Source organism: Miscanthus floridulus, chromosome 15, assembly GCF_019320115.1.
Source record: "Miscanthus floridulus cultivar M001 chromosome 15, ASM1932011v1, whole genome shotgun sequence".
NCBI lineage: Eukaryota > Viridiplantae > Streptophyta > Magnoliopsida > Poales > Poaceae > Miscanthus > Miscanthus floridulus.
Window position 1 is genome coordinate 70,361,433 of NC_089594.1, and position 26,639 is coordinate 70,388,071.

General features: G+C 45.4%; 4 protein-coding genes across 4 annotated transcripts; 3 read left to right on the forward strand and 1 right to left on the reverse strand.

Moving 5' to 3' along the window:
* The first annotated feature begins 7,317 nt into the window (after positions 1–7,317).
* Positions 7,318–8,298, forward strand: LOC136507910 (uncharacterized). The gene has a single exon (XM_066502505.1). It carries the CDS (start codon positions 7,318–7,320, stop codon positions 8,296–8,298), a length of 981 nt encoding a protein of 326 aa, XP_066358602.1.
* A 623-nt stretch (positions 8,299–8,921) lies between these two features.
* On the reverse strand, positions 8,922–10,541 carry LOC136507617 (glutathione S-transferase T3-like). The gene is made up of 3 exons (XM_066502286.1): positions 10,483–10,541; positions 9,577–10,093; positions 8,922–9,503 (listed from the first exon to the last, which is right to left on the reverse strand). Exons 1-3 carry the CDS (start codon positions 10,539–10,541, stop codon positions 8,922–8,924), a joined length of 1,158 nt encoding a protein of 385 aa, XP_066358383.1.
* A 1,451-nt stretch (positions 10,542–11,992) lies between these two features.
* Positions 11,993–14,651, forward strand: LOC136508519 (chitinase 5-like). The gene is made up of 2 exons (XM_066503206.1): positions 11,993–12,331; positions 13,887–14,651. The coding sequence occupies exons 1-2, from the start codon at positions 12,031–12,033 to the stop codon at positions 14,291–14,293; spliced, it is 708 nt and encodes a 235-aa protein (XP_066359303.1). The 5' UTR covers positions 11,993–12,030; the 3' UTR covers positions 14,294–14,651.
* Positions 14,652–24,367: 9,716 nt separating this feature from the next.
* Positions 24,368–26,476, forward strand: LOC136508539 (UDP-glycosyltransferase 88B1-like). Its single transcript, XM_066503225.1, has one exon. It carries the CDS (start codon positions 24,841–24,843, stop codon positions 26,236–26,238), a length of 1,398 nt encoding a protein of 465 aa, XP_066359322.1. The 5' UTR covers positions 24,368–24,840; the 3' UTR covers positions 26,239–26,476.
* The last annotated feature ends 163 nt before the right edge of the window (positions 26,477–26,639 follow it).

A 26,639-nucleotide genomic window follows, 5' to 3' on the forward strand; every position in this document is an offset into this window, starting at 1 on the left:
GTGGGACGTGGCACCTACTGACTGGTCATCTCGGAGGTCCTCCAAGTAGTCGTAGTCCTCATCCTCCTTAGGCAGCTGCTCCTCTAGGGCTAAAAACGAGACATAAAGTCGTGATAAGCAACTCCTATAGATATTCACAAAGAATAATAGAAATCCAAAAGATCTAAATGCACTCAAACATAAGCCTATGACATAGAGCTCATTTATAGAAAAATTTGGACACTTGATTCATATATTTCTGAGGTCGAATGAATTTACTATAAATTTTCTAAGTTTAAATCATTTTCTGAAAAAAGAAAAAGGGATTTTTAAACAGTAATGGACATGTGGTAGCCTCTAATTAGGTGAGGTAGCAACAGTCACTGACAGGTGGGGCCCAGTCGTCAGTCTTGATAGGGCTTGGAGGCCCAGGTTATGGGCCGTATACGGCCCGGGTTGGGCCGGCCTGGCCCAGACACGTGTCAGGCTGACAAACAGGCCACGTGGCGCTCTTGGGCTCCTAACGGGCCTTGGCCCATGGGGATGGCTCATGGTGGACATGCGCACGGGTCCATGGACCGCTCACTCGGTCTAGGGTGGATTGCGTCCACCTCTTCTTCCTCCTTCTCTGGTTCACGGTGGCATGGGTGCACACGAGGCTAGACCGGGGTGCGGTGGCTCCTTTCTCCTTCCTAGCCGTGCTCTCGTCGGCAGCGAACTCACTTGGCTACACGCTATGGTGGCTTGTCGAACTAGCTAGAGGCATCTACGACATCATGAGGTCACAGTGAGTGCAGCAAAGGGTAAAAAGTGGGGGACTTGGGGTCTGTAGTGGCCAAAAACGGTGATGCATCGGGTCATGGCGGTGTGGTGACGACGGCGGTGTGACTCGAGGCTCTGCTGAGGCTCCAGTGGGGTCCTACAGCTTCCTCGTGCTGTAGCAAAGGCGGCTAGGGTGCTAGGCAAAGCCCTAGGGGCTCGGGCGAGGTTGGCCATGACGGTGGTGGCTCGACGGCGGCGATGGACCATGGTGAGGCAGTCACGTGCTCAATTGAGACCAAAGGTGGCTCCTTTCCTTCAATTGAAGTCACGAGCAAGGCGTAATGTTCAACACCGGTGACCAAATGCCACAGCGGAGTCCACACTATGGCAAGGCGCATGGCGAAACTTCGACAGGTAGCCAGATATGATGGAAGGGGTCAAGGTGGGGCTTTCCTCCCAACTAGCTATACTATGGGGTTCACAGACTCACGCCGAAGCTCGATAGCCCATCCTTGCCGAGGAGGCGACCGGAGTTGGCCGGAACGGCTTCGACATGATGGAGCTAGGGCGCACGATGGCGGCAGCAGCGATGCAAGCTCGACCTATGGCTCCAAGGCATCTAAGCTAGCGCGGTTAGGGCTACGCGTGCCCCGTGGCAAGGCGAAGCTTACCGTGGTGAGGGTCCTACCTCAACTGCTCTAGATCCATCAGAATGAGGCACCACCACGGCGGGGTTTGGCCATGGCGAGCACGGCGCGTGCTATTGCACTAGCACGAGCGTTCCTAAGCCTAGGTGGCTCGGCGTTGTTGCGCTATGGCCGTTAGGCATGTACGTGAGTGCACGGTGCTCAGTGATGGCTAAAGGTGGCATTTGGTCACGGCGACATCCATGGCATGACCACGATGGCAAGGGAAAGGCAAGGCTGGGGACACTCACCATGGTGGTGGGGAAGAAAGGTTAGCAGGGCATTGACGAGTCATGGCCGTGATAAGGTGAAGCAGGGCCAGCAGAACCACGACGGTGACGAAGGCGATCCGCGTCGTCTCTAGCTCCGGCAGCCTTGGGCGGACTCCAACGAGCTCAGTGCTCCTCCTCCTTCCTTCTCCTTCCTTCCCCTTCTCCTTCCTTCCCCTTCTCCTTTCTGGCTCAGTGTGGTTGCGGTGGCGTGCCATGCCTAGCGGCGGGGCATGGGAGAGGGGCTAGGGCACCTAGGGCGCCCTTTTATAGCCACGTGATGGCCATGGTAGGCGGCGGATGGTGGGGAAGGGTAGAGGGGGTACGTGTAGGGTGATTACGGGCCTTGGGCTAGGGTTTGGGCACGACGCAGAGCTCGTGGTGCCTTGGCGCTCCCCAATTCGGATGTCGGTGGTCAAAAGGGTTCGCGAGGATGATGACACTATGAGGGGCCAGGGCGGCAACGTTAGTGGCTCACGGCGCTAGCTAGGGGAGGGCACGGGCATGGCATGAATCTGAGCGTGCGTGGCCAACAACAATGGGGTGGACGGCAGGGATGGTGAGGCTCGACTTAGGATTCCCTACCGGCGGAGATGCTCTGCCTCCACGGTGGTAAAGCAGAGCGGGATATGGGGATGATAGGTGGGTCCTCCCAGGCCTATCTGTCAGTGAGGCTGTGAGGGGGAAGGCGAGGGCGTGGGCGAACGGCTGCACGTGGAGCTAGGCTAGGCCGCCCGGCTAAGCGCGGGCGTGGGCGAGTGGCTGCGCTGTGCCGTGGCCTACTACGCGCACGGTGAGGCCAGCGAGGGCGCGGGGGCGAGCTAGGCCGGCTGGGCTTTTTTCCCTTTTCTATTTCCTCCCTCTTTTCTAATTCCTTTTCTATTTTCTATTTACACCTTTGAGCAACTATGAATGTATACATGTGTTGCCAGGCACATATACATTCTTGTGGGGTCCACTAGGAGTCATCTAGGGTTCTAGGATTCAAGCCAAGGGTTGGCAACACACAAACATCAAGTTTACTTAATAAAGGTTGTCAAGTTTTAATTACATTACATGAAATCATAAAGATGCAAATCACAAGTTATTAAGTGCATATGCTCACACAAGCTAAACTTAGGGTCTACTTGTGCAACTAGGGTGTTTTCCTAGCATGACACTCACCAAACAAGGGTTTTTAAGTTTTTGAAAGTTGTGATTTTTGGGTCAAGGGATTTTCCAGGGTTGTTACAGATTCCCTTTTGTGAGTTTATTGGTTCTTATTTGTGTAGCCGTTCTTGGCATTTTCTTGCATAGACCGCTTCTCCCTCGGATGGATCCCAAGGCGCCTTGGATGGAGAAGGAGACTCCTGCTGATCGGCTACAACGATTGTTGGAGACGTGTATCACTACTTCCTCGACATCGCAGGTGTCATGGCAGCGCCTTATTTAGAGAATCCTATTAGGCATTGCAAAGTATAATTGCTAGCGCTTTACATTTATTCATTTGCTAGAATATGTGATGCATGCTATTTCCTGATCCTTGATTGCCTCGATTGAAACAAATTTACCCTGATTACCTAGCTCCACGCTCGCACTTATATATGCATGTCTGCTTGCTTGCATTTACTCCATCATACTTACATATATGCCTTGATATGTGATGTGTGATGGTTTGGTGATTGTGGATGGTGGATGGGCTTTTGACGCGATGCACCCCCACGTGGTATATGGTTTGATATGCAACGGGAGCAGTGAATCCCGAGTGGGTGGTGGTGATGTGAGGAGATCTGGAGACTTTCCTTGCCCTCAACCTGATTCTTTGGTGATACTAGCCAAAGTGAGAGGTTGTTGTGGTCTACGGAGTGCACCAAGGGTAGTTCCTTTGGCGGGAACATGGAGTCCTAGAGGGACTGCAGTCCCCAAGGGATGTTGGGATGAGGAGTTTGTGGATAGACCACCTCTGAGGGGTGAGTCTCATGCTCTGAGGGCACATGGTTTGGTGGAAGGTGCTTGCTCTGGCCAAATTAAGGACTTTGTAGGTTGCAACCATAAATCATGGGTTACTTATGTACACACCACATGCCAATGGGGAAGGGGCCCGTTGCCCAAAGTAGTGCAGGCAACTACCAGTCTCTGTGGGAGTTAGTAGGCACGCGGTCTGTGTTCCTGTGCAATTAGTGTCAGGAGGGTCTGTGTTACCTCGACGACATGACCCCAACTTATATGGTGGCATCTATATATCTTCACTCTGGCTTGTGGACAGGACTGATGTTAGTCGGCCTAGTTTGCGGTGGCAGTGTTCATCGCCGATGGTGATTCGTCGATGTTGTTCATGTGGGATAACTATGTACTATGTGCAGAGGTTTATAATCTATACGTATAGCCGCGATCTCGGTCATGATCAATTACCGTGTGCAGGGTTCAGCTATCTAGCTTCTCTTCTGCTTTGCTTCTTTCCCCCCTGAAGATAAGATCCGGCTTGAGGCCATTGAGACGAGGGGCGTGAGGAGGCCACCTCGTCAACTAGACTGAGAGTATGAGGGTGTTGTGAGAGATGATGAGTGGTGAGATACGATGATGAGAATGAGAGTGTGGATGGGGTTTTGAGAAGATAATATTTATATACTTGATGCTTTTCTGCATGCGCTAAGGATGCAAACTACAGTCAAACTATTAGTGTCACCAGATCCCTTTATTTTCTATGTTTCACCAAAGCTCATCGGTGCTGATCATGGCCTGCACACATCTGGTGGTGTGCAGATTTCCTGACTTGCAGTGGCCTGCACACATCTTAAGGATGCTTGTGGATTGGAGAATCGCCAAGCCTCGCTGCTATGAGTAGATTATCGGTGTTTGTTTGTTTTAGACCAGTGCGGTTTTAAAATCTGCCCTTGAAAATTGATTTTGACTATCCGTTAAAAAATTGTGGTTATTTTGTGCACTAGACTTAGTCTGCGTTTGTTTCAGCTTCTTGAGAGTGCTTCTGATGTCAAAAAGCAGAAAACCAACCAAATGGTAGAACCAGAAGCTACTAAGAAGCAGTTTCATTTGTGCAGTACAATTTTCACAGCAAAAACAATTAGCTATTGTAATAGGCTTCATTTTGTACTCTAATGTTTTGTATGGAAAGGTAATCAGCTGAAAAGTGGATGCCCGTGACAGCCGAGATATCCTGGGACTATCACAGAGGGGCAAGAGAGTTAGAATTTCAAGTTTTGAAAAATCATTTGCAGTAGTCAAGCACCTCTAAAATTGGTTTTCAAAAATCACACAAATATTAAACAACACAAAAATAGAAAAAAAATTGTTTTTGCAGTGAAAATTGTACTGCACAAATGAAACTGCTTCTTAGTAGCTTCTGGTTCTACCATTTGGTTGGTTTTCTGCTTTTTGACATCAGAAGCACTCTCAAGAAGCTGAAACAAACGCAGACTAAGTCTAGTGCACAAAACAACCACAATTTTTTAACGGATAGTCAAAATCAATTTTCAAGGGCAGATTTTAAAACCGCTACTATGTCATCGATCATAAAAATAAGGTATTTTTGGTGACAGAAACAGATTTCCAGGGACAATTTTATTTGGTCAACCACCCAACAACATTTGCAGTAGTCAACCACCTCTAAAATTAGTTTTCAAAATCACAAAATATTAAGCAGCACAAAAAATAGAAAAAAAGTTCTTTTTGCTATGAAAATTGTACTACAGAAAAGCAATTGCTTCTGAGTAGCTTCTGGTTCTACCATTTGGTTGGCTTTCTGCTTTTTGACATCAGAAGCGCATAGAAGGTGAAACAAACGCAGCCTAAGTCTAGTGCACAAAACAACCACAATGCGTGTGGTCCTATAAATGGTCAAACGGGCTAGATCCAATGAGCGGCACTAGGAACGGTCCGAAAAGGCATGGCCCTAACCCGGCACGACACTAAGCCCGTAGTGCTAGTGACGGTATGAGCACGGGCCTAGTGTCGTGCATGGGCCGCAAGTCCGGTTCATAGGGCTGGCATGGGCACAACACGATTAATGGGCCGGTACTATATCGGCTCGATATCTCCCTGTGGTTAGATGGCCTCAAGTCAATCAACACTGTTAGATGTAACGTTGTGGAGTGTATAAAGGCTTAGCTCCCCCTGCCTGTTGTGTTCCTCCGCCTACTTCTCCTTCCCTAGCTGCCTACAGCTCGGGCACGCGGTGGCGCGGCCCTTGACCTCAACCGCATGGTGATGGAGGCGCAAAGCTCCTAGCCTTGGGCGTGGTCTTGCACATGGACCTACCATCGGGTGCGTCCTCAACATGGAGCATGGCGGCACGGCCCTCGATCTCGACCACGCGGAGGTGCAACCCGTGGCCTCGGGTAAGGCCTCGCTCGTGTCACCAGTCTCGGGTGCGTCCCTGGTGTCGAACATGGCTCTATGGCCTCACGCGCGCCCTTGACATCGAGCACAATGGCATGGCCCCCGACCGGCACAATGGTGCGGTGGTGGCATGGGGCGTGGATGGCGGCGACTATACGGTTGTGCCCAGGCCATCACGAGCACGCTGGGCTGCCATGCCAATAGTGCCAATACGGCATGACTAATAGCTCTTAGTCAGTGGCGGAGGGAGGGAGGGGATGAGGGGGGCCTGGCACCCCCCCCAACATGCCGGTGCCTCCACAATGCTGCCTCTTTAATTAACTAGTTAATCATTCAATTAGCAAGGTAATAATGCTAATTAGTACTTTAATTGCTTGTTTTTCTTCCCTAAGAGCATCTCCGAGAGTTTCCTACTTTTTTCTCCTAAAAAGTTATAGTTTGGCAACTCCTAAAAAGATATTGGGAGGGAAAAAGATAGTCATCTCCAAGAGTTTCTAATAAATGATATCTAAAAAATCAAATTGAGGCCCACATCAACATTTTCTGGCTTTTTTTTGTTTTTTGTCACAGGAAACATATCGGCGTGCCGTACCCTGAGCCCACGATCTCCCTACCGCAGCCGCCAAGTCCCAGCCAACGCAGCCACCACCCAGCCGGCTACCGCCTCCTTCCGGCCAGCGACACGAGTAGTACTACTGCCGGCCAGCGACGCGAGTAGTACTACTGCCTTCCGGCCAGCGACGCGAGTAGTACTACTGCCTTCCGGCCAGCGACGCGAGTAGTACTACTGCCGGCCAGCGACACGAGTATCCAGACAGTGACATGAGTAGTACTCCTTTCGGCCAGCGACGCGAGTAGTACTACTGCCTTTCGGCCAGCGACGCCACGCGAGTAGTACTACTGCTTGTACACGGCAAGGTGTAAACAATTATGGCGTTTGGCAAATCTCTGTTGCAAAGAGAATTAAAAGATTCCTCATCAGACGATGATGATTGTCTCATCATGTCAGCAACTGCAATTGTTGAAACATATTCAAATCGAAAAGGAAGACATGGTGGTTCTGTTCTAGGGCATAAAGTTATTTATCGAGATAGAGAAGGCGGGCACCAAAGGATGTTTCAAGATTACTTGGTTGATGATCCGACATATGGCCTAGATTTATTCCGTCGGAGGTTTGTGCGCATTCACTTGTGATATGATCACTAGTACACTAAGTAATTATTCTAACATTTATTTTATTTTTTAATTTCAGGTATAGGATGAGTTGGAACCTTTTCGTACGCATAATGAATGATGTAGAATCATACGATGACTACTTTGTCCAAAAAAGGAGGGCAGCCAATGTTCTTGGATTAAGTTGCTTTCAGAAAGTCACAGCAGCATTTCGTATGCTAACGTATAGAGTTCCAGTTGATGCTATGGATGAGTATGTCCGCATTGGAGAAAGTACCGCAATTGAGAGCCTACGTAGGTTCGTTGCTGCAGTTGTTGATTTATTTGAAGAAGAATACCTGAGATATCCTAATGAGGCTGACACAACACGCTTACTGGCACTCGGTGAGCAAAATGGTTTTCCTGGTATGTTAGGGTCCATCGATTGTATGCATTGGGCGTGGAAGAATTGTCCTGTAGAGTGGCAGGGTCAGTACAAGGGGCATATTGAGGAGCCCACTATTATTTTGGAGGCTGTTGCTTCCAACGATCTTTGGATATGGCATGCCTTTTTTGGAATGCCTGGGTCTCATAATGACATTAATGTGCTTCACCGGTCTCCTTTATTTGCTAAGTTGGCTGAGGGCAGAGCTCTTGAGGTGAATTATACCATAAATGGTCATGATTATACGATGGGTTATTATCTAGCCGATGGTATATACCCATCATGGGCTACTTTAGTGAAGTCCATCTCTCAGCCTATGGGGAACAAGAACAAATATTTTGCCAAAGCACAGGAAGCAGCGAGGAAGGATGACGAAAGAGCTTTTGGGGTTCTGCAATCAAGGTTCGCCATTGTTCGAGGAGCAGCTCGTTTATGGGACACGGAGACACTGGGCATCATCATGAAAGCTTGTGTCATTATGCACAATATGATTATCAAAGATGAGAGAGTCGTTGACCCTACTGAGCGGTTCGATTACGGTGGGCAAAATGTGGAACCTTCTCATGAGAGTAATCGCAACCTCGATGAATTCATTGAAGCGCATAAAAGGATCAGAGACAAGGAAATACACCACCAGTTAAAAGCAGACCACATCGAGCACCTCTGGTAGTATTTTCCTGATAAATATTAAGTTCATAGGACTTCTATGTATTTATTAGCATGAGTACTTTTTCAGCTTCAAATTGCAATCAGTACTTTGTTTGTCCTAAGTTTGATTATAAACAATTTTCCATTCTCTCGAAAACAGATTTGTGCACTCGTGTCATATAATTTAAATTTTTCTTCTTTCTCAAAATACCATGCAGCCGGCCAGTACCAATCAATAGCAGCTACAGTACCATGCACTTGTGTATCTACGAACAGTAGGTGAATTTTGACATGACTGCTGATTGCAAAGACATCAACAAAGAACACATAAAAAAGCAGGCAATCAGGCAGCCAACCAGCAGTAGCAGACAGTTCCATGCAGTACGGGACCATGCAGGCAATACGCTGGTAAGGAGCAGACGCCCAGCTAGCACCAGTACCAATCAATTTCATGGCCACATATACAAAGGTTCACTGAATATAAATAATACAAACTAAAAAGCACTTGACCATATATCATAAAGCAAAGGTTCACTGAGTATAAATAATACAAATTAAAAAGCACTTGACCATATATGATAAAGCAAAGGTTCACTGAATTCCAAAATTAAATGGCTATAGGGAAAAAAATCACATGAACTACTTCTAATTCGCTAAATGACAAGCAACAATCTTCTGCTGCATAACTGTGTAGTACTGTTGCTGCAGAGCGGTCAGGGCGCTAATGTCCATTGCCATTATTTTTTCTTCCTTTTTGATCGTGTCATTTTCCACCTTCCACAATTCAGCTTCTACCTTTTTTTCTTCTAATGCCAGGCGCCTTTTCTCGAGCTCAAGTGAAGCCATGTGCCTCTCCTCTTTCTTCTTCTCTTTCTCCATGTCAAATGCCTCCTTCTTCGCCCACATTTTGTCCAAAGCCTCCATGCAAGCTTCACCTCCTCTTCGCCTTAGAGCATCTTTTGTCTTCTTCTGTCCCTGTGGCCTCTTTCGGGCTTCGGACTCTGGAGGTGCAATCTCAGTGACATCTTCAGTGATGTTGACTTGTACATTCGTGGGAGTGGAGTCTGGGCGAACCTTCTTTTTCTTGTTACTGGCTTGCTTCAGCTCTGCCAGTTCCCTCCTCTTGGCCTTCCACTTCTCTTCATCCTTCAAAATGTTCCAGCACTGTATGAGAGTGAATGTCTTCTCACCGTTCATTCCTTTGAACATAGTTAATGCTTCAGAAACCTGCAAACATATGTGTTTATTAAATATCAACGTGTATGTCTTCTAAGATTACTGAAATAAGAAAAAGAATTACCTTGTCTTGAATGGTTTTTCCACTTTGATTTCTATGCTCAATCGCATCATAGCAAGCACAGTACTTGTTGACATTCTCCAAAATATACATCCATCTATGCATTAGTGAACTCTCTGTTCGGCTTGCAAATGACTTCCTGTGGGTCTCATAGTAATCATAAATTCTACGCCAAAAGAAGGAATGAGACTGATTAGCACCTTGCATGGGATCTTTGCTGACGTTCAACCAAGCCGAGACAACAATTTCATCCTCGTCCGGAATGAAATTTTTTTGCCTCTTGGCGTTTGGCCTTGGAACGCGTGGGCGTTTATTACTACAAGCACTGGACTGCACTTCTACAACTTCATCACCTGCTACTGCCTGCACTTCATCTTCTTCAACATCAGCTCCCACCTGCACGTCCTCATACGCGTGCGTTTCCTGTGTCATGGGAAAGCTGAACTCGTCCAAAGAACGAACACCCTCAAATCCTATGACCAAGTCAGTCCAATAACCACCACCGGACATTGCGACGAGCCTGCAAATATGGACAAAGAAATCATTACCAAATGCTCCTCCGTTAGTATTTCTCTTTCTTAATCATGCAAGCAATAGGCAATCAACAGAGAACTCCATGCACCACGGTAGTAGTAGCAGGCAATAGGCATCAGCAGAGAACTCCATGCACCACGGTACAGAGGAGAAACCAATAGAAAATATATAGTCAAACAATTCAAAACTACAGTAAATTGAATCATACCGTCACAAAGATGATTTTTTTTGAAATTGGTGCACTAGAATCTGTTGGTGTAATGGGTCGCGAGCTATTTTCAGAACGCACCGAGTGTAGGTGAGGCCCGGTCCACTTTTCAGCCCAGCAACGTGTTGGGGCCACTTTTCAGTCCACGCTTCTAGCAAAACAAAAACAGGCAAACCACACCCAGGACGGTGGACGGAGTGACGGACACCCGCGCCGCCGCCGCCATGACCGACGCCGCAACAGCACGGTGAGATCCCCTCTCCCAGTCCCAGTCTCCTACGCAATCGATTCATTCGCCATATCCGGCGTTCCACACGACCACACCCGCGTGCTCCCCTCGCAGCCGCCTCCGCGCCTTCAGGCGGTGGATGCGCGCGCACGGCGTCGTCTGCAGCGACGCGCTCAGCCTCGACGTCTCCGATCCCCTCGGCGTCCACGTGCGCGCGGTCACGCCGCTACCTCGGCGAGAAGAACAGAACGGCTACGCACAATGGGTAGATCGATGGATTACCTCCTCCACACGATGACGGCGGCAACCAACTCCTCTCCAGACAACGGCGGCGGCGACGATCTCCTTTCGCGCGTGAGGGGAAGTTCCACGCCAAAACACCACGCCACGAGGGAAACCGAGCGGGAGTCGAAGTATACGCGCGAGGTTGCGGCGCGTAAAGTTACGTGGATGAGGGAGATTTTTTTCCAACTCCTAAAATATTAGGAGATTGTATTAGGAGTTGTTGGAGATGGATTTTTGTGGATCTTTCTAAAAACTTAGGATTAGGAGGAGGTTTAGGGAACTCTTGGAGATGCTCTAATAATCTAGGATTAGTCTTTCTATTGTCTTTTTATTTCTTTTCTTTTTCCTATACGGTACAATTCAATAGCTAGTTAACAAATATAGTTAGTGTAAATAGAGTTAGTGTTTTGCTTGTTTGTTCTCTCTTTATGTTGATCTCCAACTGTATCTATATTATTTAGGACTAGTCTTTATGTTCTCTTTCTTATCTCCTTTGTTTCTATTATTACCGTGATATCTATATTTTTCTGATGCTGGAGACCTAGTGCTAATTGAATTGTTCCCTTTTTCTTTGTAATATTCACCGAATTTTTTTTAGCTTTTATGTATATCGTAAAATAAACTTTTATTTAGATATTATCTATGCTATTGTCTTGTATACATTTCATCATGTATGATTGTTGTAGGCTTAAGTGGCTCCCGTATGCTCAAATCCTGGCTCCGCCCCTGCTGTTAGTGACGTGCCTGGAGGACCGAGAAGTTGGTACCACGGCACTATATGGCACGATACGAATAAGATATAGTGCCTAATAGTATCGGTATCATGCTAGTGCCTTGCCGCATCTATATATACACTATGGTTCATTGGCACTTGGCAGGGGTGACAACTTGGAGTGGCGTTTGCTCCAGGGACGTACGGCTTCTAGTTTTCTCCGAGTGCAGCAGGGGTACTTACGGTCATCATGTCCACCACATTCGCATCACGAAGCTTTCGATTATTGCCCGGTCTACTACGGCAATAAACGAGCATCGTGCCGTGCGGCATAGGGTCGCCGGCACAGGGACCGCCTTTGACTGCAATAATATGCAACGAGAAGAAGCACGCACTGATCCTATATAAACACCACCACTGTACCAACACACTATCTCACAATCACCCAACGACAACAAGCTAGTGCTGAAGCTGTGTGATCCAACAAGTATGGCGAGCTCACCAACGCCGGCGGGGATCCTGACGACGGTGCTGGCCCTTGGGCTAGCGCTCCTCTTCGCCGCCACCACCGGCGGCGGCACAGACGTGGGTACCGTCGTCAGCGACGCCTTCTTCGACGGCATCAAGTCTCAGAACCAGAACGGTAACTGCGAGGGCCGGGACTTCTATACGCGAAACGCGTTCCTGAACGCCGCCAACCAGTACCCGGACTTCGCGCAAGGTGGCTCGGAGGACGACGGCAAGCGCGAGATCGCTGCCTTCTTCGCGCACGTCGCGCACGAGACCGGAAGTGAGTCGATCGACTCTGCATATGTATCATGCACTGTCGATTATTAAAGGCGTGCCTAATTAATCCTTTATTTAGAGTTTAACCCAAATTAAATTATTTTGAGACGAAAAAAAAACACATTTGAAAACTCGTTACATGATCAAATTTGCTTGGTTTCAACTGTTAGAGAACAGCAGATCGTCTGTCTCATAATTCTGGTTTAAAAATCGAAAGTGTTATGTATATCGGAGGTTAGAAAATACTACTATAAAACAAACTAAGGGCCTGTTTGGATGTTGTAGTTTCAAAAAACCGTAGTATAAAGAAATTATAGTTTTAGAACCATTAATGTGCAAAATCGTGGTTTAGAAAAAAAAAAGATGTCTAGAGTGGAGTTTTTAAAACTCCAAAAAGACTACAGTTTCAGGAATACTATGGTATTTAAAACCACAAAGTTTATTGCACGCCCAAACACTTTATGGTACTCTAAAACCAAAGTACTTCACAAAACCATGGTATTCTTCTGGAACTTCAAAAATACCTTGTATCCAAACAGAGCCTAATTTATTTTAAATGAAACTAGTACTAACTTTATTAGGAAAATATTATCTATTTATTGATGATTTATTTAGAGTTCTTTTGAATTTATTTATTTATTTATTATGTTCATATTGTTTTATTGCTCGTAGCCATGTTTATCATTTATTTATCATTTTGAATTATATCTGACCTGGAGATCGACCTAGAGGATCTAACAGTCTTCAAGTAGGTACATAGAAAGACATACTCCGTAGAAGACAACACCAACCTCACAGATTATGCCACGCTTCACTATATGTATCGCTTTACTTTTATGGGAAATGATTTTGGTTAGCTTATATAGTTTCAAACAATAAAGGTCTCAAACATGTACTCCCTCCGTTCTAAATTATAAGTCATTCCAAGAATCTTAGAGAGTCAAAGCATCTCAAGTTTGACCAAAATTATAGAGAGAAATAAAAAGATTTATGACATCAAATAGATATACTATAAAAATATAATTAATGAAGAATCTAATGATACTTAGTTGATATCATAAATGTTATTATCTTATTATATAAATTTAGTCAAACTTAAGATGCTTTGACTCTTCAAGGTTCTTGAAATGACTTATAATTTGGGACGGAAGGAGTATCATGCAATTAGATCAAGAAATGATAATTTTAAATAATAACAACAAACGTGACTAGATGCAATGAAACACTAAGAAAAATGAAACAAAAAACATCCAAATAATTAATTTCAAATAAAAATTCAAAACAAACAGGTAGATAACAAAATTTTTTTTTAAAAAGTACTGGTTTAGTATATTTCTAATTTAATATTAATTACTTATGATTTTTCTTTAGAGATTAACTAGGTTTTGACTTAAAAAAAATAATGTCACCTTTGAAGCCGGCTAGAAGATCAAATTTGTCTTGTTTTACGGGTCGCGAAGGATGTCCAATACTCTCATGCATGTTCAAGTTCGAAAAATGAAATTTAGCCATTATTAATTCACATGCATGGCTTATATATATAATAAACGAACCGACAGGCATGTGCCACATCAGGGAGATGGACGAGCATGCCATGGACGACTTCTGCGACATGAACTTCACGCAGTGGCCGTGCGCCCAGGGACAGAAGTACTACGGACGCGGCCCGCTGCAGATCTCGTGGAACTACAATTACGGCGCTGCGGGACAGAGAATCGGCTTCGACGGGCTGAGGAATCCGGACACGGTGGCCAAGGACCCCCTCGTTTCTTTTGAGTCGGCGCTGTGGTTCTGGATGACCAACGTGCACCAGGCCATGCCGCGGGGATTCGGGGCCACGACCCGGGTCATCAACAGCGGCGAGTGCGACGGGAAGGCGCCCGACAAGGTGAGTGACCGGGTGAACTATTACAAGAAGTTCTGCCAGCAGTTGAACGTCGACCCGGGGAACAATCTCACGTGCTAGACGTGTCGAGTTCGCCGTGATGCATGCATGCGTGTGCTTGGCCTCTCAAGATCGAATAATTAACCAAGGGATTGACAGCGAGTGCGAAGTACTCTGGCTCAGTGTGTACGTATAGTTTTTCTCGAACAAGCAAAAGATTTGTGCGTCTTTGTATTAAGGTAGAGAAAATATTCAACACAACATGTTTTAGCGGCGCCCTAGGGGATCAATAAAATTGTACATGAATGCTCGGACCCTCTATAGTGTATATATATATAGTGACACAAAAATAAACATGGCATCTATCTACTCCATTCCCGTTTGAGTTCCTGGTCCTTTGTAAAATGTAAACATTCACCACATAAATGAATATGTTTGCAATAGCTGAAGCTACCATCATTACCATTTACCTATGGAGAGAATTATTTCCTTGGCTCCGAAAAGGATTCTCAGCTTACTTTTTTCCCTTTTATTTTTGAACTTACTTATTTGGTCCGAAAGTTAGTTTTGGGAGTTAACGATGTTATAAGTCAAGGATGAAATGATGATTTTGCATCTGAGTGGAAAATGAATCAGTTTGTGTACGTTTAATTTTGAGGAATATTTTGCATGTTTTAAAAATAGTATTCCCCAAAATTAGACACAGACAAACTGAGCTCTGCACTGATTCATTTTTCATTCAAGGCAAAATCGTCATTTTATTAAGTCCCAAAACTAACCGAAGAGGTAGCTTTCGGACAAATAGATAAGTAACATCATTAAGTCCCAAAACTAACCGAAGAGTTAGCTTTCGGACAAATAGGTAAGTTCAAGGATTGTTTTCAACGTCAAGAAAATAATTCTCTTTCTACTGTAACCTCTGATTGGTCGAACTTTCTCGTTTTTGTTGCCGAACTTTCTCATGCCTGCAGCCTGCTGCGGCGGGGCACCGCACCGGCGCCTGCTTTGCCATCGACGGGTCGCTTCCCGTTATAAATAACGGAAAGGCCATGTACATGTGCAGTCGAATCTGGGCTACCTCTTTTGTGGACCTAGGCTTGCAATTAGGGACCTACGCTCCACCGGCCGGAGCCTTTGGATGGACCTACGCTCCACGCCACGCCACGCCACGCCACACCAAGGCAGCACAGAGGCTTAAGGAATTTAAAGGGCGTCCATAGGGAGAGTGGGCCTGCGTCCGAAGCGCGGTCGGATCTAGGGTACTAGTACGTGTTTGTATGTGTAACTGTTCATATGTATGTGTATGTAGACTCTGTGTTTGTACGTGTTCGAATGCCACAGCGACACCTAAAAAAAGATAGATAGCGTACTCTTTTCGAACCACACAGTACTAGTCTTTTCAGTGATTAATCACATCCAACTAATGGGTTGCCTTTGCCTCCCTACGTTTTGAAGCTCAAGGTCAACTGCCTGGTCATATACTTAGGGGATGTTTAGATGCTTTTGGAACGGCAAAATTTTTGCTCCTAATTTTTTTGCTGCAAAACTTTTATCATTTAAATTTTTGGCATTTGGTGTTTCGATGAATGGCAAAACTTTAGCCATGCAGACACAGCACGCGCTCCCAAGATGTTTTTTTTTGTCCAGTTTTGGGCCTCTTGGGTTCCAAATGCCAAAAGTTTTGCTGTTTTTGCCTATGGTGTTTAGATCCTTTTTGCTAAAAGATAAGATAAAACAGCAAAAGTTTTGGCCAAAATGGGGAACAAGGGGGTGTTTAGATGCTTTTTGGAATGGTAAAACTTTTGCCCCTAATCTTTTGCTATAAAACTTTTGCCATTCAAACTTTTGGCATTTGATGTTTAGATGCATGGCAAAACTTTAGCCATGCAGACACAACACGTGCTTCCAAGACGTTTTTTGTCTAGGGCCTCTTGAGTTCCAAATGCCAAAAAATTTGCAGCTCAAGTTTTGCTGTTTTTGCCTATGATGTTTAAATCCATTTTGCCAAAAGATGAGATAAAACAGCAAAAGTTTTGATCAAAATGGGAAACTAAACAGACCCTTAGAAACATTCATCCATTCAATGCGTTTTGTAACGGCACAAGGCTAGTGGTCCGGGGGTTTAAAAAACGCCATTGATGTAGAAATCGTCTTAGGACAACATGTTGGGAAGAGGGTATTCCTACCTATGATACCATTGTGCTCATTTGATGATGAGATATTCCCTTTCTGGTTTAAAAGAAACAATTCCCTATCAGGCTCATCAGCTTTTTTCCATGACAACAAACAAGGCACAAGGATAAACAATTCTACACGCGGACGTGTACTTGTCAGAGCCTAGAAGATCAAGGTCCTTGCTAGCATAGATAACAAAGATGAGACAAGAAAGCAGTAAAAGAGATAGAGATATATTAAGTTCTCAAATTTTGAGTTCAAATTTTTTAAATGTCCTTGGATGGAGAATGCTCCATATCTAAATTATTGAGCTTGACGAAATCTAAAACTTTGTAGTTGATAACTTTCTCATTTAACATTGTTTACAACGTATTGATTATAAGATTTATACATATAAGTAAAAAAGACAACATCATATATACATACTCACAAGTTGCTATGTGATGTGGTGGTTTGGAGGCGGTACATGCTTTCCTAAGGTCATGGATCATGGATTTGATTCCCCATGGCTACACTTTTGCGAAACAAATCAAAAATTAAATCTTTTGGCCACATTAAAATATTTTTTCTTATTTTTTATAACTTCTAAATGTTTTTCTTAAATCTAAAAATTATCTTTAAGGACGGTTGAATAAGTTAACTGCATCTAAAAATCATTTCTAGGATGGACTTAACAAAAGCGATCTTGAAATCGATTTTAGAGACAGTTGTCTTAAAAGAATCTGTAGGGGACCGTGACGTCTAAGAGGGGGATGAATTAGGCAACTATGGCCTCTTTTTCTAACCTTAGCAAAACCTATGCAAAAGATAAACTATCTAAATGTGCAACTACGGTTTTGCTAGTGTGTTGCTATCTCTACCGCAAAAGGAGTAATACAATCAATGTAAATGCGGAAGTTAAGAAGCAATGTAGAGATATGCAAACTTCCGTCGACGACTCCTGTATTTTTACCGAGGTATTGAGAAGCGCGCAAGCTTCCCTCTAGTCCTCGTTGGAGCCCCTCGCAAGGAATCCCTTGCAATGGCCAAGCTCCCGATCGGGTAACTCCGTGGATAGCCTCGGGCCTTCCCCACACGCAAGTGGGTCACCGACGTGCCTTCCGGCAAGCCTCTTCTGGATGCTCCCCGCCGTCTTCACTATCAAGCTTCTGGCCAAACCATCGCGGGCCTTGTTCCCTCCGGTACACGGTGGTGGCCACACCACAACCGCGGTTGGTGTGATCTCGCAAGACTGCAAGCCCCTCCGATGTACAACAATGGTGCGTGCAAGCATCGAGTGGTAAGAGGTATGCAAACCTCACTAAACACTAGGCCTTAAACCTAGAGCAAGCGTATAAGCGGTGGTCTAATCAACCTAAGCACTTCACAAAGCACCTACGCTAATCACCTAATGAATCACTAAGCACTATGCAAGTGAAGATCACTAAAATGGTGTATGAACACCCTTGATATATTTCCTCATCTCCACACACTTTATTTGACCAGTTGGGGGTGTATTTATAAGCCCCACTGAGAAAGTAGCCATTGGGGACAAAATCTCACTTTTCTGCTACTGACCAGATGGTGATCATGTCCTGACCGGACGTGTCCGGTCGTCCCGATTGTTAGAGCCACGATCAAATGATCGGACGCTGCCAACGTCCGGTCACATGCCATCAGACGTGTTCGGTCGCAATTTCACTGCTCTGGAACCTCTCTGTACTCGATCGGACGCTGCAGTCCTACGTTTGGTCGATTTGTCGCCAGCGTCCAGTCGCGCTTGCTGTTGCCAAGCCTCTTGATCAGAGCGTCTGGTCGCTTTCCGCCAGCGTCCGGTCACCTCTGTGAGCTCGTTTCTTCGCGATCTTGCGTCTGGCTTTATTCGCGATCTTGCGTCCGGCTTGGTTTCTTTCTTCGTGCTTGGACTTTGCTTGATATCTTAGGTCTTCTCTTGTGCTTCTAGGGTCTTGCTTAAGGTGTTGATCATCGGATCACCACGTCGCCATCATCCAAGTCACGTCTTGCACCCTTTTGAACTACAAAACAATCACTTGCAAATTCATTAGTCCAATTTGGTTGTGTTGGTCATCAAACACCAAAATCCAAAGTAAATGGGCCTACGGTCTATTTTCCTTACAATCTCCCCCTTTTTGGTGATTGATGACAACACGACCAAAGCAAGCAAATAATAAAAATTTAGAGAATTTAAAAACTATCTACTTGCAAGGATGCAATGCAAGGGGCAAGGTTATATGATGCTAAAAGATACTACTTGTAAGACTAGAAGATACCACTTGAAAAACTTATCTTGCCCTCACAAATGTCCCCATGTGGCATTATGGATTTAAGCCTTGCTTCCTATAAAATCCCATTACATAGACTAATCCATAATCCACTATCCTTCCTTTCTCGGACCATTACCACTTGTAGATCATTACCACTTGTAAATTATTATGATCTAGCTTTTGGTTCTACAAAATAATGCTTGCTTTTGGTCCTCTAAATTCTCTCCGTTTGGAATCAAACACCGAAAAGGAAGACATTAGTAGCACAAGGGAGGGTCAAACTTTGTGATCCTTTATGTGTAGAGTGGAATATGTCACAAAATTTTACTCTCACATTATATAGATTAAGCTCCCCCTAAATATATGCATACATATGGTAGAAGGCAAAGCATATGCATAATTGGCAAATTATTGCTCAAGGAAATTTAATATATATAATGCATGCAGAAAGCATATAAATATCAGAATAAAATCAACATGATGATATCGGTTTAGAAATACCATATGTGGAAACCAATTTGATTTTTAACACTTGCAATAGGTGGTGAATATTTGAAGTATGATGCTTAATTTCAGGGACTCCATTTTCCTTGCAATGAGACCACTATACACATGATAAGCTTGAAAAGGTGTTAGTCTCAAAGCATCCAACTTGTAGAGTACCTCTTCCTAAATTTGTGCACACAAGTTTGGAATACTTGTAGGAAACATGCACATTGATTTTAGAATAAAAATACCACTTGAAAGATGACATCACATGAATGTGAGAGTCATTTTCGAAAGCGATATTCAGGAGAAATTATCTACAATTTGGACTTTGGCACATATTAGATGAACAATCGAAAGACAAGCTATGTGACGTGCTCCTAAACAATTTTAAGCCATGTAGGTTTGCTCCAAGGGTTAAGAATGAAACCGAGCAAGCCTACCATAAGATATACCTAGTGTATGCATGACAAAAGATATAAGCATGCAAATACAAACCTAGGCATGAAGAGTAACTAGATGCTTAAATATGCCACTTGTAGGAAATTAAATCTAGTACCATTTGAAGTAAATTGAATCTAGTTACCTAACATGGGAAGGAGAATTTGGATCCATAGTATTCACTAACCCACTTGGCAATGATTTTGTCCATCATAATGCACCCCATGAAATGCATTCATACTTTGCCAAGTCTTCAAATTCCCCGAAGTCCATTGGACCTCTCACTTCCCTTTTGGGATCCAAACCTTCTTGGTGCTCTTCATGTTGGAAATGATTTTTTTTTGCACCCAAAAGCGTTTGACCCCATTGTTGGCTTGCTTGTTCACCTTGATGGCCACCACCTTGTCATTTTTCTTCTTCTTCAAGAGATAAGGTGTGGAGGCCTTCTTGTCCACCTCGTTGGTGTAGGTGTTGGAAAGCTTGCTTGTTTGCTTTTTGTCTTTCTTCTTCGCTCCTCCCCCATTCTTCACCTTGCACTCATAGGACTTGTATCCTTCCTTGTGACACACATAGCAAACCACGATTTGTCCTTCATCAAGCTTCTTCACTTCCTTGACGGGGTTATCTTGATGTAGTTGGGCTTGCTTCGCCTTGCCTTTCTCTTGAGTCAAGTCCTTGGTGAGGCGAGCTACTTCTTGCTTGAGTTGCTTATTTTCCTCTGCAACCTCTTGTGTGTGTGTATGTACAACAACTTTCTCAACACAAACTTGGTTGCACAAGGGTGAGTCCAAACATAAATCGTTACAAGAGGTAGAAGCATCCTTTTTAGGCATGTTAAAGATAGAACTTTTCTTTTTAGATGCCTTGGTGGGGGTTGTACCGACGGCTTCAAGATTAGCAACTTTAATAGTTAGATCATCACAATGTTTGCACATGGTTTCTATTTTAGCAAGCAAACTTTTATAAGCATCTTGTGATCTAACTAATTTTTCTTTTCTTTTTTTATTTTTCTTTACAAGTTGCTCATCATTAATTGTGTATGCATTTGTTGTTGCACTAGCCTCAAGTTGCTCAATTTTAGTAGATAGTTTAACATTGAGATTAGCAAAGTTCTCATATTGTTCAAGCAAAGTTTTGTATGCTTCTTGTGAACTATCTAGCTTTTCTTTTAGTTTTTCGAGCTTCTTTTGTTGACTAGTGCAAACTTTAGCATAATTAAGATTTTGTTGCACAATTTTATCATAAGAAGGCATTTCATCATCACTATCACTCTCACTAGAGGATGAGCTTTCGTTACCTCGTGCCATAAGGCACATACGAGAAGAGCTTGACGATGAGTGCTTGCGGCCTCGCCTCTTGTGATGGTGTTCTTCTTCACTTGAAGAATCATCCCATGACCTTATTGATGTCAGAGCTTGGTTTTTGCATGCCTTCTTCTTTGTCTTGGGTGTGGGCTTGTTTGGACAAACTTCCACAAAGTGCCCCAACTCACCGCATCCATAGCATCCTCTGTTTCTTTGCTCATTTCTTTGATTAGTGAAGATGATATCTTGAATTTGGATAGGCACACCCTTGACATTGAGCCTTTGGATCATCTTCTCCACCTTGTTGATAAGTTTAATTGATTCTTCATCAAGGTCAGAGGTGGAGGAGGAAGATTGATCATCATCACTTGAATCATCATCATCCTCATCTTCTTCTTCATCTTCACTTGAGGAGCCTGAGCTTGAGCTTGTCTCAACTTGCTTGCCCTTCATCTTCTTTTTATCGCTACATGCGAGAGCTTTGCCTTTGCTTGATGAAGAGGTTTCGTCTTGACCCATCTTACATGACATTTCAAATGCCACTATCTTTCCAATGACTATATCCGGGGTTATAGTGCTCAAGTTCTCCATGTTGTGAAGGATGGTGATGATGCTTGTATATTTCTTTTGTGGTAGCACGGAGATGATCTTTCTCACGATGTCCGCATCATCTAGCTTTGTTAATCCTATTGAATGGAGCTCATTGATAATTAGATTCAAACGAGAATACATATCACGAACAAGCCCATCATCATTTATAGTAAAGGAATCATAATTTTGTTTAGCTAGACAATGTTTTTCTCACGAATATTAGATGTGCCGTCATGGAGCTCTTGAAGTTTTAACCAAATTTCATGTGCCGTATTTAAAGCGAACACTTTGTTAAACACATCCATGCTAAAAGATTCAAACAAACAATTCTTAGCTCTAGCATTGAAATGCATTTCCTTTTCTTCACTCTTTATGGGTTTATCAGGATTCTTAATGGGTTTCATCCCATCACGAGTGACTCTCCAAACATCCAAATCAACCGCCTCAAGGTGGCAAGCCATTCTAGCTTTATAATAGGGGAAGTTAGTGTCGTCAAAGTGCAGAGGCCTAGAGATATCAATCCCAACCACTCTAAATAGCGTCGGCTCAACGACGGTTAATCTAAAGGTCCAAATTGAGCCAACCGGCTCTGATACCACTTGTAGGGGATCGTGACGCCTAAAAGAGGGGTGAATTAGGCAACTTTAAATTCTAACTCTAAACTATGGCCCCTTTTTCTAACCTTAGCAAAACCTATGCAAAAGATAAACTATCTAAATGTGCAACTATGGTTTTGCTAGTGTGTTGCTATCTCTACCGCAAAAGGAGTAATACAATCAATGTAAATGCAGAAGTTAAAGAGCAAGGTAGAGATATGCAAACTCCTATCGACGACTCCTGTATTTTTACCGAGGTATCAAGAAGCGCGCAAGCTTTCCCCTAGTCCTCGTTGGAGCCCCTCGCAAGAAATCCCTCGCAAGGGCCAAGCTCCCGGTCGGGTAACTCCATAGATAACCTCGGGCATTCCCTACGCGCAAGTGGATCTTTGACATGCCTTCCAGCAAGCCTCTCCTAGATGCTCCCCGCCATCTTCACTATCAAGCTTCCAGCCGAAACGCCGTGGGTCTTGTTCCCTCCGGTACACGGTGGCGGCCACATCACAACCGCGGTTGGTGTGATCTCGCAAGACTATAAGCCCCTTCGATGTACAACTATGGTGCGTGCAAGCACCGAGTGGTAAGAGGTATGCAACCCTCACTAAGCACTAGGCCTTAAACCTAGAGCAAGCGCATAAGCGGCGGTCTAATCAACCTAAGCACTACGCAAAGTACCTACGCTAATCACCTAATGAATCACTAAGCACTATGGAAGTGGAGATCACTAAAATAGTGTATCAACACCCTTGATATGTTTCCTCAGCTCCACACACTTCATTTGGCCGGTTGGGGGTGTATTTATAAGCCCCATTGAGAAAGTAGCCGTTGGGGACGAAATCCCGCTTTTCTACTATTGACCGGACGCTGATCACGTCTTGACCGGACGCGTCCGGTCGTCCCGACCGTTAGAGCCGCGATCAACTGATCGGACGCTGCCAGCGTCTGGTCACATGCCACCAGACGCGTCCGGTCGTAATTTCGCTGCTCTAAAACCTCTCTGTACTCGATCGGACGCTGCAGTCCTGCGTCCGGTCGATTTGTCGCTAGCGTCCGATCACGCCTGCTGTTGCCGAGCCTCTTGATCGGAGCGTCCGGTCGCTTTCTGCCAGCGTCCGGTCGCTTTCCGCTAGCGTTCGGTTACCTCTGTGAGCTCGTTTCTTCCCGATCTTGCGTCCGGCTTTCTTCGCGATCTTGTGTCCGGCTTGATTCCTTTCTTCGTGCTTGGACTTTGCTTGATATCTTAGGTCTTCTTTTGTGTTTCTAGGGTCTTGCTTAAGGTGTTGATCATCGGATCAGCGCGTCGCCTTCGTCCAAGTCACGCCTTGCACCCTTTTGAACTACAAAACAATCACTTGCAAATTCATTAGTCCAATTTAGTTGTGTTGGTCATCAAACACCAAAATCCAAAGTAAATAGGCCTATAGTCCATTTTCCAGACAGAATCGATCCTGAAAATCGATATCTTAGAAATAGTTGTAAAACTATTCCTTAAAATGACTTATTTTATGATCGATGGCATGATACCGGTTTTGAAAGCCGGCTCTATTTTATTTTTGACCATGAAAAAAAATCATTTTGCAGCAGTGAAGGCATATACTAAATCCCCCAAATTAGAATTCAATTTTTATTATTAAAAAAAAGAGTTGTGAAATTCTGTATCTCTACATCATCCCTTCCCTATCGGCCTATCACTCTCCCCTACACTCTCCACGTGACATCGTGACACGTTTCTCAACACTAGCTTGGCTGCTAGGGCGTCACCGATGACACTCTTAGTTGCAGTATAAATAAAATGATTACCAGGAAATGTCGAAACTATTATTCAAGCAATGTAAATTATTACTATTTGTAGTTTATAGAGAAACTTTTTTCTATCACCGTACCTCACCTTTATTTTCTCTTCCTCTTTTTTTTCAGCATAGACCACTTTCTCGTTCCTCAAGCATATGTAGCTTTTGCAGACCACTATGATAAGTGCAGAGCACCTACTTCCTCCATCACAAATCATAAGACGTTTGGATTTTTTTACCCCAAGGTTGATCACTCGTCTTATTAAAAAAATTATGTAAACATAGTTAAATTTAAGTCATTCTTGAAGAACTTTTATTAATAAAGCAAGCCACGACAAAAGAAGTGATATTTTGCATAAATTTTTAAATGAGACGAGTGGTCAAATTTAGTATAAAAAAGTCAAACGTCTTATAATTTGAGATGGAGGAAGTACTTTTTTTATCCGATCCTACATGGTCCTTGGGGCTAAGGGCTTCCCCAACGCTGCTTATTTACTTAGTAGCCCTAAATGTCATGTAGGATCAGATAAAAAAATAGATGTTCTACACTTGTCATAGTAGCTTGCAGAAGCTACGTATGCTTGGGGAGAGAGAAGATGGTACATGCTAAAAAAGAAGAGGGAGAGGAAATAAAGGTAAGATATGATGAAAGGATAAAGTTTCTTTACAAACTATAAGTAGTGATAGTTTGCATAGTATGGATAGTAGTCTTAATATTTTCCTAGTCTATGTAGATTACTTTATTTGTATTAGATCCATTAGGAATGTTAATCTTCATTGGCGGTGCCCTAAGTAAAAAAGCAACGTTGGGGGTAGGCGTGGGCACTATGACAAGTGTTGACTGATCCCAGTGGCTGCACGCTTGTGGCGTGTGCACTGCATACTCGTGTCCCACAACCAGACAGCCTAGCAGCTTTCCAGAAAGATCGGGCGGTGCTGGTGCGCAGCTGGCAGTTGAGTCGTTGTCAGTCGAATCGAGGCATGGAAAAGAAGACGGTGGTGCTGTACCCGGGCGTCGGCGTCGGCCATCTCGCGCCGATGCTCGAGCTGGCCAAGGCGTTCCTCCGCCACGGCGGGGACCAGGTCGACGTCGCCATCGTGGTCTTCGATCCGCCCGTCTACGCGAACGGCTTCGCCGCCACGGTCGCGCGCGCCAAGGCCTCCAACACCTCCGTCGCCTTGCACGTGCTTCCCCCGCCGGCCTCCGACGGCGGCGGTGACACCGAGCCCGAGGACCCCTTGGCCCGGTTGCTCCGCTTCCTCCGCGCCACGAACGCGCCGCTCCGCGACTTCCTCCGCACGCTGTCGGCGTCGCGCTGCGTCCAGGCGGTCGTCCTCGACATATTCTGCGCCGACGCGCTCGACGTCGCGGCCGAGCTCGGCCTGCCCGCCTACTTCTTCTCCCCCTCGGGCGCGGCCGGCCTCGCCTGCTTCCTCGGCCTTCCCGCCATGCGGGCCAGCGTGGGCACGAGCTTCGCGGAGCTCGGCGAGTCCGCCGTCTTGTCGTTACCGGGCGTTCCTCCGTTCAGAATCGCGGACCTGCCACCAGCGCTGGCGGACGACGGCGAGGCGTGCAGGGGCATGATTCGCGCGGCTGCCCGGATCCCGGAGGCCCGCGGGATCCTCGTCAACTCTTTCGAGTCGCTGGAGCCGCGCGCGATGTGGGCCCTCAGGGACGGGCTGTGCGTGCCGGGCCGCCCCACGCCGCCGGTATACTGCGTCGGGCCGGTGGTGTCGCCCGGCGGCGACAAAGACCACGGGTGCCTCCGCTGGCTGGACGCGCAGCCGGATCACAGCGTCTTGTTCCTCTGCTTCGGGAGCATGGGCGCGTTCCCCAAGAAGCAGCTGGAGGAGATCGCCGCCGGTCTGGAGAGGTCCGGGCAGAGGTTTCTCTGGGTCGTGCGGAGCCCTCCTGGCGCCGCGGACGACGTCGGCGCGCTCCTCCCGGCCGGGTTCCCGGAGCGCATCGAGGACAGGGGACTCGTCGTCAAGTCGTGGGCGCCGCAGGTGAACGTGCTGCGCCACAGGGCGGCCGGCGCGTTCATGACGCACTGCGGGTGGAACTCGACGCTGGAGGCCGTCGTGGCGGGGCTGCCGCTGCTGTGCTGGCCGCTGTATGCGGAGCAGAAGCTGAACAAGGTGTGGATCGTGGAGGAGATGAAGCTAGGGGTGGAGATGAGGAGGGACGACGAGGACGTGGTGACGGCTGAAGAGGTGGAGGCGAAGGTGAGGTGGGTGATGGAGGACTCCGACGGCGCGCGGGTGTTCAGGCAGCACGCGGCGGCGGCGAGGGACCGAGCGGCCGAGGCGCTGGCGGAAGGGGGCCCGTCGCGTGAGGCTTTCCTCGAGTTCCTCAAAGACCTGTTGCTTAATGTTTGAATCTAGGACTACACTAGAAACGTGGGCGCGACTTTTGCCGTGCCTTCCCTTTCGATTAGGCAGTGGCAATAAGAATATAGGTGTAGTGATGAGAAATTCAGTAATTTTTTATTTATTTTATGATTTTTATGTATTTTCGAGATTTTATCATCATGAAGGTATAATTTTATTTGCCCCTTAAAAGCATAGGTAAAAGTTTATATGAAAAAATCCTTACTAAAACATGTGATATTATGGATGTATTGCATACTTCTACTCGTTAGGATTTCAGATCAACTTGATTTTCTAATTTACAATTTTTTTGTGATTTACTATGTAACTTTAAAGTTTCAGCTAATTTATTTTTTGAAAAAAGAAGATATAATCAAAGGTGGTCTGTATTTTGATTTGAGAAAAATCTG